Raw genomic sequence first — 13231 nt, 5'->3', positions numbered from 1 at the left:
GGGAAAACAGTGATCTCAAAACAGGCTTTCGTGGTAAAGCAAAACAAATAACCTTCAGAAAATTGCCAGTGCCTGATGAGAGAAAAATGAAGTTGTACTTGGCAGCTTTCCTGTGTAAACTTTATCATCATCATTTATTTATTTATTTATTTATATAGCATTTTAAAAACACACCTGGTAGACCAAAGTGCTGTACAACTTTACCAACAGGAGTGTTTTGTTTTGTAGATTTGCATCTCTCAAATTCATGGTATTACTACAAATAGTTTTATATAACCGTGTTATTAACCTGATGAATTTAAAGCAGTCCTACGCAAGGTGGTGGATAAAATATAAGGCTGTGACCTAGATAAAAAGTCATCAGACACAAAGAGCAATAAAGCTTTACCACTATGACACGAAATGCTTTTATTGCTGTATTATACGATATCAAACACACAGAATGAACTGAGTCATCTGGCAGCTTGACAAATATCCAAACAAAACTAAATCTCACCTTCTCTACCACTGGTTTTCTTCCCCAAGGGTAGATAGAATAACTGCTGTGGGGACTTCTTAGCACCTTTTGACAGAACAATCCATCATACTTGGAACAATCCATCACCGAAACTCATTAGTTTCCTTGCAATCTTTAGTTGCTACCTATCATCTATCTGGAACAAGCCCATTTTCAGCAAAGACTACACCAACATTCACTCCCCCGACACTTTATTATATACGCTATGGTGGTACTGGGTCACTTTTGACTTCAGAAGGGCCCTAATACCGAATGACATGGATTCAGTGAATTGCTGGAAACTTTCCTTAGAGATTTTGATCCATATTAACATGATAGCAGCTGCTACAGATTTGTTGGCTGCACATCCACGACATCTCCTGTTTCACCACATCCCAAAGGTGCTCTATTAGATTGAGATTTTGTGATTGTAGAGGCTGCTTGAGTACCATGTCATGTTGAAGAAAGCAGTTGTGATTTATTTGAGTTTTGTGACATGGTGCAGGACGTCGTCAGCTACAATACTCAGGTAGGCTTTGGTATTTAAACAACGCTCAGTTGGGACTGAGGAACCTAAAGCACGTCAAGAAAATATAGACACCATTATACCACCATAAGAGGATACAAGGCAAGATGGATCCATGCTTACATGTTGTTTACACCAAATTTTGAGACTAAAATTTGAACACTACGCAGAAATCAAGACTCATCAGACCAAGCAACATTTTTCTGATCTTCTATTATCTACTTTTGGTGAGTTCATGTGAACTGTAGCTTCTGGTTCCTGTTCTTAGCTGACAGCAGCGGCACCTGGTGTGGTCTTTGCTCTAGCCCATCTACTTCAATGTTTGACAGGGCGTGCGTTCAGAGATGCTCTTCTGTAAATCTCGGTTGTAACAAATTGTTATTTGAGTTACTGTTGCCTTCCTATCAGCTCAGATCGTTCTCTCTATTCTCCTCTGACATCAGCAAGGCATTTTCACCCAGAGAACTCCCACTTGCTGGATATTTTCAATTTTTAGATAGCCATAGTGATGGCTGTGTGGGAAAATCCCAGCAGATCAACAATTTTTGAAACACTCAGACCAGCCTAACTGGCAAAGTTGAACAAATGTACCTAATAAAGTGACTCTGAGCATATTCCACAGATGAGCATCCATATGTTGTATCTGAACTCATCTCGCAGCACATAAAATATAAGTTAGTCATTGTGGTTCTCATCCCTGACCAAAACATTTTTGTTTGATTAAATTGGAAGCTTAAGCAACAACTGTCCTTGTGACAGATGGCCATCTAGATCTGTAAAACAAAAAAGGTGAATGCTGTTGTATTTAAACTGTTTAAACCTACACTGTAAATACAATAATAGTTTGTTTCATATCTCCAAAACAAGTTCAGTTATTTATGAAAAGGGTTGCTAAACTGCAGCGTGTACTTCAGCATCTGCAACACTTAAATTCTTCATCAGCCTTGATTAAATAAGATCTAAAGTAACTGCTGGAAAGTTTTATGTGGACAGCCTGCACAGCATTTCAACTTTAGCTTTGCAATATTTCGTATTTTCCGTGTTTACTGAGTCAACGTTTTATTAAAAAAGTGGAATTACTCTGGTATTTTGCATAGTACTTTTAAAAATTACAGTTAACACTACAAAAAACATTCAACTATCAGCTGCTTTTCACAAAAATATCAGGATCTCTATCTTTTTTTAAAAAGAAAAAAGTCTTTGTCCATTTACGTTTACATGGCAACCAGATGTGTTACAGTTTGGTGTTGTACTGACCTGATCTTTAAACCCCAACAGGTTGACGTTAAAATACAAACCAATAAATATTATCAGCATACAAACAAGCTCTTTTGCTGACATCACATTTGCTGACAAACAAAAAAACCAAAGAAAAAAAAGAAACATCAGGAAAACAAAAAACGATTGCTTATTCTGGGCTTCAAATTCTCCTTCATGGCTCATGATGTATAAAAACTGACCAAACAGCAGGTTCACTCCTCCTCTTTTCACCGTGCATTAGTTTGTGTTTAATTGAGTGCTTAAGTTCTTGTACTGTTAATTATGAGACATCCACTCAATCTGATCCTTTGTAATCTGGGCAGTTCAGTTTGTCAAAATTAATCCACTAGTCCAGTTGTTCAATTGTTAAGATTAATTAGCACCACCTAGTGCCAGAACTGTCAGTGGTAGAAAACGGTGACCAAACTGCAATCATCTCACCAACAAAAGCAAAACAACATCTGCACCAAACTATAGCAGCTCATAAAATTTTGTAAATATTACTTTGGGCTAAATAGACAACATCAGCAAGTAAGTCAATGTATACAGAGCCTAGACCAACAATACAACAGCGAGAGGCTGTCTAGTAGTTTTTGGCAATTTAGTTAACTGTGCAAGAACTTGAACCACTCAATGTAAACTACAATCACCTATTGGAATGGCTGTTTACCCTCATGGTACATATTTCTAAATAAAGTGGCAGTTTATATATATAAAAAAACAGGTAAATCCTGCCCTCCATCATGTTACTCTGGTGGTGACTGTAGGTATGATTTCCTGTTTTTAGTCCCCATGAAGAGTATCTATGATGGACATCCATGGTGGGCCAGAATTGGACAAAAGTTGCATCTTCCATACGTCATTATTGTCGCCTCTTTTCACTGCATGGCAGTCTAATAAATCAAAAATGTTTATAGAAATAAAGTCTGTAAAAAATAAATAAATAAAATAAAATGACTTGATTTCCGTAGCCAGCGATGCGTTCTCGCTGAGTCTCTGGCTGTTCACATTATAATTCACACCTGGCACTCCTTGGGTGTCAAAATCGTGCCACAACTTTAACATCCAGACCCCCTGCACCACCTGCACCAGAACTCTGAGCCTGCTGTGGTCCCTGGTCCACCTGGATATGATGAACGCCATTGTTAAAGCTGGCACACAACAGATTGCTGGAATCACTCGGTGCCAACGAAACCAGTGGACCGGCACCTTCCAGAGACAGCGTCCCTAAACAAACTAAACAGAGGACAGGAGAGACAAGGTTGCAGCAAAGCCAGCACAGAGATAAAAAAGGCAGAGTGGTTTTTCATTATTTATTTTGTGTTGAAATGGTTTCATCAGTGAGTAGAGGTGTTACCTGCTGTATGTTGATCCCAGATTTTGACAGAGCTGTCATGGGAGGATGTTCCCACTCGAGCTGTGCCACCAGGATGCATGGGGAGAAACACACTGCAGGCTGTGGTTTGGAGGTGGCCTCTGTACTCCACAACTTTGCAGCCAGGCTGACGCAGGTCCCAGAGCTAGTAACCCACAGACACAAGTCCACCCATCACAAATCTCAGTGTTTTATGTTCCAAAAGCATCGGCAAAATCAGTGGAGTGTTTGAGATACTGTGAAAAAAATAATCTGATCCATTTTTCATGAGGGCAAAACCTCAACCTATATTACTTTGTATTATACTCACTCTAAATCTCTATATTAAATTGGAAGTTGGAAGTGAAGCCCGCAAGAAAATCAGTCAAAGACAACAAACACACAAAACAAATTGTGCTGCATCAGTTCATAATTTTAAACTGGCAGAGCAAAAGAAATTGTTCATTCCAATTAGTGTGTCTTTCACACCAACGTAATACAACCCAGACAATAAATAACCTAATGACAGCCTCAATCTACCCAATATCTGTGCATTTAGAGCTTTACAGACAACAACAAACACATATCTCCAGAGGTCTTACTGTGGCTTCACACCCCTGTCCTCCAAAGCCATTGCTACTGGACACCAAGTAGTTTCCATTTGGAGAGACATCACAGTGGGTCTGGATGTACTGCTTAGCTGGAAAAGTATTGGTCACCTGCCATACACGGCTGTCCCACACCCTGTATACATAAGCAAACCATTACTAAAGAAGGACATTTAACACACGTGTAAGAAAATGCTGTGTTTACACATGAGAGTGCATGTCCTTAGGGTCTTCTACTTTTCAGGGTGAATTTTCCAAATAAATCGCAACACATGCTGATTATCCCCAGAACACATCCTAAGTCTCTAAATGTCTTAACTGCATCAAATGCTTAGGGTTCAACATGATCAAGGGGTCATGGATGTGTTATCTAAGTGTTAGGCTCTGTAATCACTTTACTCTCCCAGGATCTTGAACAGTAAAAACTCCAAAAATGTTGGCTTTGGTTTAAAACATTTTCTAAATCCCTTGATTATACATTATATATGACTCACATTTATAGCCTTACTAAAATAAAAAAACAAAACAAAACAAAAAAAAAAAAAACAAGCAGTATTGCTTTGTGTGAGTTTAGGTTCAATGCCGAGGCTTAATACTGTCTCTGGTGCTCTAATTGGCTGCTGCAGCTACGTTTTGGCTGACTTTATGTGGACAACAGCAGTAAGTCCTTCAGCATTAAATAACAGGATAACAAGGGTTGCATAAGTTCATGTTAAGGTTTGTGTTACTGTCTGATTTGCTGTCTTGGTGTACTCACAATATTATCTTTTTTCTTCTATGGCATTTCAAAGGCAGAAAGCGTGTTAGCTCCCAAAGACACGAGGTATTTTTGAATTTCAGCAATAATTTAGAGATGGGGTCAGGTCACGGACAGGAAAAGTGCTACAAAGTAAAAACTAGGTGAACGGTTTAATTTCCCAATCCAAATTTTACCACCAAATGGGACTTGAACTCACCTTTGACTGATTGAACAGTCAGACATGATACTGACTTAGCAGAGAAAATAGGGAAGGCATAACTGAATCTATTTTTTGTGCCACATAATTCAATAATAAAAGCTGTAGATTGACATCAAGTATATCTTTTTCAGTGTTACCGAATGAGAAACATCCCACTCCTGCTATTAATTACACATAAAAAATCTGCACTCATTTGAGATTTAAACAAATCATCATATTTTACAGCACACAAAATTAATTTCCACTGAATTTCAATAATAATACAGCAAAAGAAAATCCTTCTGTGCCTTATAGTCTTATCCTCGGAGGTCTGGACAATAGAGGAGCTGGCTGGAACCCAGCATACATGAGTCACCTGGAAAGAGACACAGGAAAGTGGAAAAATCTACACCCTGCGGACAAAGGATCTAAAAGTCTGATTAAGTAGCTTGGTGATCTAATTATTTCTCTCATGTGCTCAGGTGTTTATCTAAAGCAGCCCAGTATGCTTAGTACGCAGATGTGAACACATAAAAATATAATACTGTTACTCTTACCAGGTTTCTAGATATGTTGTGTCTCTGTTCACATTTTGCAGATTCTATATCCCACAGGCACATCCAGTTGTCACGAGAGCCAGTGCACAGCTTTCTTCCATCTACCGACCATAAAAGAAACACTTATATTTGGTGCAAATCGTTAACCTGAAATAGATGTTGGTGTGCAGCCAGAAGTGAAAATAAAAACTCTTACTTCCAATAAAATGAGAAAATCCGACATTCCAGGTAGTGCTAACTTTCTACTAATTAAGGCAAATTATTCAGTCAAGTTGAGAATAGCCATTTATCATACCACAGGACACGCAGAAGAAATACTTCAACTATTATAGCTGCTATATGAATATGGGTTCACTTCAGGGATATTTCATCTTTCAGTATGATTTGGTTTGCTAAGAAGTCACATTTCACACAACACACGCATGAAAGCTGTGGTCAAAAGTTTACATGGAAATGACTGTCATGGTAATTTTGGTCTTTTAATTATTCCAGGTTGAATCATTGTACAGCATACATGTTTAATGATTTTTATAAAACAAGCATTGGGTGCACAAGTTTGAACTTATTTTGGATTTTCTCTAATGCACACAGAGTCAAAGATACGAATACACCCCCACTAACATTTAGTTAAATGTCCCTTGGAAAGTGCACTTTGACCAGACACTTTTGGCAGCCATCAACAAGCTTCTGGCTGGATATTTGACCACTCGTCTCGGCAGAAATGGTAAAGTTCTTTGAAACTGGTTGATTTCCTGGCACAGACTCAGCTTTTAAGCGTAGTCCATAAATTTTCAATAGGGTTAAGTTCGTGAGGGCCATTCCAGAAGCTTAATGAGCCGTTCCCAAATAACAGCAGGTTCCAGGATCATCAGATCAACAATTATACATAAGTTACTAAGATGTATTACAACTTTGCCATCGTCTAGAAGAAGACCCAGACTTTCAGCCTAAGATGAGAGGAATTTGGTTAGGATGTTTTGGAACACAATTTGGGTATCTCCAAATTCAAATTGCACCCAATTCTTTTTTAAAGTTAATAAAGATGTATATTGTACAATCACTCGACCCTGGAAAAACAGTTCATCAACAGATCATTAAAAGCCCAAACTTATCATGACATTGACACCATGACTGTAAGTTTGACCAGACCTTTACAGATGAAATGTGCTTATTTTTGTTTATACATTTATAGTAAAAGTGTTCAAAAAGTGAACAACAGAAAAGACCAAAAACAATACTAAAACTGATAAAAATGTATCCAAAACTAAACATTTTCAAACAATAAAAACTAAACTGAAATGAGCTAATTCATTCTGCAAGTTACCTCTAATTAAACTGAACTGGTAACAAAAACTAGAGCTAATTAGGTTTTATTTTGTTTTTGTCTGTTTTGTTGTTGTTTTGTTGTTGTTGTTTTTTTTGTGAGGGGGGGTTGCCTTTGTTTTTGTTTTAATTACACCAATTCTGCTTTTTATTTCATGCTTATGAAATGTCTTCTGAGGTACCTTTGTTTTTCTTGAATTGATTGTCTGCAACTGCAAAAAAAATACTTGGGGATAAATAAGAAGCTATCTGTACAAAGATATGACAGAATACACTTACTAATTGTGTTTTATCATGCACTTTAACATACTAGAAATCAGAGACTGGTACATTTACCTTAAGCAATATAACCTTTAAGACAACACTTAAAACATTTACTCACGTCTGAGGAGATTCATTGTGTGTGAGTGCCTGTGTGTATGTACCAGGACTGATAGCTAGTCCATTGACCACCAACTCATGCCCACAGAATTCCTGAATAGGTTCGTCTCCCTGGTTGAGGTCCCACATCAGTACAGTTTTGTCCCGTGAGGCACTAAAGATCCATGTACTACCTGGATAACAAATCACCTGGTAGAGTACAGAATTCACAGGAGATAAGAGGAGACTGGGGAACGTGAAATGTGTCACACGTTTAAGGCGTCATTCCTTTATCAGTTTGTGCGCACACGGTATTGATGTTACCTTGGTAACCTCTCGGTTGTGGCCCTGGAAAGACTGACACATCCGGCCTTGTTTCCAGTCATACACCACCACAGCCTACAGAGGTAGAGATGCTAATCACACCATGTTTAAGTGTAGTTTTCACAAAATCTATACCCTTAATTCATGGGTTTCTAATATAACCTGTATCATACCTTAGATCCAATATTGTGAGTCTTTTTTGAATTGGGCATTTTACTCTGTGAGCTCTATGATTTAAAATCACTTAAAACCATGATAAAGTTCAATTTGTGGCTTGAACATTTATAATATTTAAAGAGACTTAATAATCAGTACAACAGTTCAATTTTTGGCTTTACCTGGTCACTCCCGCCAGAAACACACAGGTCTGGACTGAGAGTGGTCACTGTGTTAATGGACCCATGATGTGCAGGCTCATACTGCACCACCTGACTGTCAAAGGTATTATCTGTCTTCTCTGCCTGAGATGCCCTGTACACACACACACACACACATAAAAATACACACATACATAAAATTGCAAAAACTTTAATATGTAATAATATATATAATACAGACACACACACACAGAGAGAGAGAGAGAAGGCCTAGCACAAGTCTCACCTGTAGAGCTCAGACCTCTTGCGGAACTTGCTCTGTAGTTTGCCCATGTCTGCCTAGGAACCTGCAGTCACACTGACACACACAGAGAAATGCCATCAAACTGAAAAATCACGCTTCATAACAACTAAACGCACATGTTGTGGTAGTAACGATGAGGGATAACTACTCGGACTTCACTACAACCCTACAGTTCACTTAGTGATTGTCTATCCCAGAGCAGTGCTTAATGCAATAGCTACATTAGGCACACACTTTCTGTGCTTCTCTTGCAGCTAAAAGAACAACAACAACTAACTACTTTGTCTGTTTTTAGTGAGTTAGAAGCCTTGTGTGACATTTTGGTGGAAATCATTCAGCAAACAGAATACAAACAGTACTTTCTCACACACGCACAGCTACGCCCCACCCTCGTTACCCCGGTGTACTCCACTCCACAAACAAGCGACAGGAAGGAGAGGGCTCAAATCCTATTACAGCGGCATCATTACTGTCACAAGGTATTAGTCACTGGAAAACACCTGCTAAGAACTTTGCTGGCGATCATTATGCAACGGTACTCGGTGGATTTTAACCGTAGTTAATAAAGCTGAAAAATGGATGATGACTCGCGCACACTTGTAGTGCACAGAAGCAGGGTTTCTTACCTGTCACTGGCAGGTGTCGTCGCTGGGTGATGCAGAGGCTGAGGAGCTAGCTTGCTAGCATGCTAACTAATCTTTATCTGTCATTCTAAGAAAGATCAATGCATTAGTGGCAGTAGAACATAGACGGGCACGCGTTAAAGCTTGGAAAAGTTGTTATTTTAACAAAAGCGAACCGTTTCCCACACACTGCCATGACAGACCGCTGTCCTAACTGCGTGGGAAAGTGCACAAAAGTGTCTTTTTAACTGCAAAACACCCATCCCTCCCTCCGTAGCGACCAGGGAGCGACGCTTTCTCGTAACCAGGCGAGGACGAGGTCACGTGAGAAACAGAAGGAAGTAACCGGAAACTTACAAAAATAAAAGCCTGTTCACTGTTTGTTTCTATAACTGGACAAACGTGAACACAAATGAACACAAAAAAACACAATTTTTTAGGAATATTTGTTTTTTCAGGAGTAATCCAGGTGAATGTACTGGCTTTTGGGTATATTTCACCACAGGGTAGCTTACTAAAATCCTCTTTGTTCACTGCAGTGTATCCATTGCCCAAGCTCATCATGTGCACCAAAAAATGCAAAACACTGCCTAGAGGGAACATTTTCTTTTCCAAAACCAGGACTTAAACTACAGTGGTATAGACCTATGGTGGACCCTAATAATTTTATTTTCACATTAAAGCAAAAGCAAAGATGGCTTTTTTCTTATTCTTTTCCCCATGTATCCCCAGAGGCATTGGTTGAATTGCAAATCCTAAATGAAGATATTATAAAGTGTATATAACATACACTTAACTAGCGACAGCATACGACTCCTCTCAGTCCCCCCCCCCCCAAAAAAAACAAAACAAAAAAAAAAAAAAAAAAAAAAAGCAAAAAACAAAATTCCATCCAAAATACAAGTTTGCATGTTTTTAGTGGAGGAATTAACACTGGTGAAGCATTATGGTTTGGCAGCATGGAACATGGTTTGTTTTAAGTGAAATCTCCTCATTAAAATCAATTAAACTTGACAGGTTAGAAAGTCACTGACCTGTGGATGACTCTCCCTTTAGAGGGCCGGTTTGTAGACATTTATTATAGGCACAGGCTGAATAAACTCCCCAAGCTGCAAATCTGGGACACCTCAGACAGGTCTCTGGACACATAACATTAATTCTACTACTTGAAACAGTTCTCCTCTTTACATCTTTTATTCAGGTTCTTCTTCAGTCCTTTCTTTCCCAGTTGCAGTGAGAAAAGATAAGATCAGCGAGGCTTCATAAACTAGATTTGAACAAATACATCACATGCAATTAACCACTGAGTCACTGGCACGCCCCCATTTAAACGGTCTAAATAGGCCACTTAGTTAGGTTACAATCAACACTGCTCAATACCTATGTGAGATGACCTCAATTCTAACTTTTTTTGCTTGCAGCAAAAGGCTTAATTGTGTATAAATATAGTTACACTTTTACAATATAACAAATAATCCATGTTACTCCAATGTTTAAGAGTTTTCTAGTATGAATGTGTATATTTTTTCTCTTACTTTGTTCTCTAAAGAGCCATTATCTTTGTATATACGGAGATCACAACCAAACGTTGCTATTACATGTATTTTCATATTTAAAAAATGTTTCGAGGATTCCTTAGCTTCCTTAGAAATTCTTCCTTTGAAGTTCCTTAGCTCACATGTACTATAATTGCTTTAATGTGTTAGTGGAGTAAGGCAAAATTTTAAAAACGCATAGGGTGGCTTCACTTTGCTATAATCCCTAACTCAGACTTGATGGTGCAAGGCCCATTTGCTTCACCCATGTTACGCATTGCTGAAAGCATTAGGAGTGTACTGTACAGTTCTTTTTATGAGGCAGTTAAAAAGTCACAAAATCTCGGCAAAACGGCCACTCATGCTTTCCATTTTAAGGTTTTAGATAATGATAGTGGCATGTGACTACATGGCTCAAATTAAGAAGTAAAATGGAAACAATGCAGAAAAGAGATTTAGGCTCAAGATCTTGATCATTGTAATGCTTGAGACCTCAATTCTAAACCCATTCTCATAGGCAGAATAATAAAAAGTCTCCTGTATGCTCAGGAGCTACTTAAATGACAAAATTCAGTTACTGGAGATATCGTTCATTTATAGCATTGAGAGAATAGTTTTGTTGCTCAATAGTAAATGGACTGGTTCTTATAAAGCAGTTTTCTACTCTTTGTGAGCACACAAAGTGCTTTACACAACTCGCCTTATTCACCCATTCACACCCATTCATACAAGCACTTTTTCCTATGCTTTTTCTTTTTCTTTTCAGTGTGACAGCTTTTGAAGGTGCTCCTGGTTTTGATGTCTAATTGCACATGATTCACATGTGTGCTTTTCATATGTCTTTACTAAATGCCAGCTGAATTTGTTTATTTACTTATGTTGTTTTTATTACAGCTTCTACTATCCTCTTGGCCAGGTCTCTCTTCAAAGAAAGATTAGAAAAAGGATATAACAAATGAAAATACAGAAAAAATAACACCTGCTGCATAACTCTCCAGATTGTTTGAGGTATATACAAGGGCTTGATTTAATATTAAAATTTGTTTGGTGATCTGAAAAACGCAAGTGTAACAAATATGCAAAGAAAAAAAAGAAATCAGGAAGGGATCCTTCATATTCAAAGTGGTGGACATGAAGGATCTAACATGTCGAAAAGCGCTATATAAATGCAATCCATTAAATACTGCAGACAGGCCTGGTTTCCTTTGAATTTAGTGAAGTTTTAGACTAAGATTGACACTATTGTTCTTAGCAAGGGATTAGACCTAGAATTGATATAATAATGGCTGTAGGTCAAGAGGTAGAGCTAATAATTGGAAGATTGGTGGTTCGATTCTAGGCTGCATGCCAAAGTATCCATGGGCATGACCAAGTTGTGTTCACTGGAGTGTGAAGTTACATTGAAAGCACTTGGAAGAAAAAAAAGGTTTTGTGTAAATGAGGAAATTTGTATTAAGTATTTTCAGCCCTCAAGTAGAGTATACTCTATGCTACAGTATGTATACAATATGTTTTTGATAGACTGTAAGTCAAAGCTTGGGAAAAAAGAAATGTACCACAATTACACCACACCACAAGAAGACAATATTGAACAAAACACAAATGTAACCCTCCAGTTGACTTAAAGGTTAGCTGGAGATCGCTCTAAAGCGTAGTGATGGTGTGACGGACCATTAGTTTTAGACAGGTATAAATATGTGAATAAAAACTGCATTTTAATGACGGTGTCAAAGAAGCTCATAAAGAGCAAAGAGTCTAACAGCTAAGTTAAGTTAACGCCTCAGTGCCTCGCCAAAAATAGCACAAAATGACCTTCAGAGTTTACTGCAGTGCCGTTTGATTGCATACTGTGTAACTATATTATGTCCACTGAAACACAATCAGAGTGTGCAAGGTTAACTTCCACTAGGCGCTCATCACGCAATCACTAAAACATAAACTGTACTTCCTATGGCTCTCCATAAGGACCTCCTCCCACCCAGTGAGAGCACACACACACACACAAGAAAAAAGAAAAGAAAAAACAGGATTGAAATGGAAACTGTACAACAGAGATATGAAGTCCCAACATATCCCGTCATACGCATTTTCTATTCCACAGGTTGGTGTATAAATGACTTGTGTGGCGTTTGTTTGACGTGACACTCCCCCTTGGTCGATGGGAGGCCGACGTCACCCTGCCAGCGGAGGAGTGGATGGCCTGTGCAATAAAAATACATGAAGAGAATTGAGGAAAAGGAGAAGATTGGCCGGGGGAAAAGCAACAACACGGCTGTTATTCCTTTCTTTACGTTCCGCTCGTGAACCGTGGACTTGAGCTCCCTTCTGAGGCGCACTGGGATGTTTTTTCGCCTCTCTATCAAGAGCTCGGGCAGAAATGCTGTGTTATGTGCGGCTTTCTTGGCTTTTTGAGCGCACCGAGAGAGATAACTGTACTGTATCCCAGCCTAGCGGATTGGAGTGAAAGTCCGCCATATTCTGCCTTACCACGCCCGGGAGTCGAGCCATTGGAAAATAAACGGACAGCCTTATTCATGCGTTTTTCTTGTTGCCCTTATCCGCAGACGGTAACCTGAACGCGAGGGATTTCGTTTAATGAAAAATATCAACATTGACGACTTTGAAGAGAGGGTGGCCCGGCTCGGATGACAATGCTTAACGAGATCACACTGAGCAGTACGGAGGATGTGTCTTAAAAGGATCTGT

At 38.7% G+C, this 13231-nt stretch overlaps 1 protein-coding gene across 1 annotated transcript; it reads right to left on the bottom strand.

The window, feature by feature from the left end:
- Positions 1 to 391: 391 nt before the first annotated feature.
- wdr31 (WD repeat domain 31) lies at positions 392 to 9309 on the bottom strand. The gene is made up of 10 exons (XM_085294551.1): positions 8994 to 9309; positions 8350 to 8421; positions 8085 to 8217; positions 7747 to 7821; positions 7488 to 7632; positions 5740 to 5840; positions 5491 to 5558; positions 4239 to 4380; positions 3640 to 3802; positions 392 to 3518 (listed from the first exon to the last, which is right to left on the bottom strand). Exons 2-10 carry the CDS (start codon positions 8394 to 8396, stop codon positions 3322 to 3324), a joined length of 1071 nt encoding a protein of 356 aa, XP_085150677.1. The 5' UTR covers positions 8397 to 8421; positions 8994 to 9309; the 3' UTR covers positions 392 to 3321.
- Between the last annotated feature and the right edge of the window lie 3922 nt (positions 9310 to 13231).

The sequence above is a fragment of the Mchenga conophoros genome, linkage group LG12, assembly GCF_057382185.1.
Source record: "Mchenga conophoros isolate Kocher_MC1m ecotype Shallow Benthic linkage group LG12, M_conophoros_male_GT1.1, whole genome shotgun sequence".
Taxonomy (NCBI): Eukaryota; Metazoa; Chordata; class Actinopteri; order Cichliformes; family Cichlidae; genus Mchenga; species Mchenga conophoros.
This window is presented reverse-complemented; position numbering and strand designations above follow the sequence as displayed.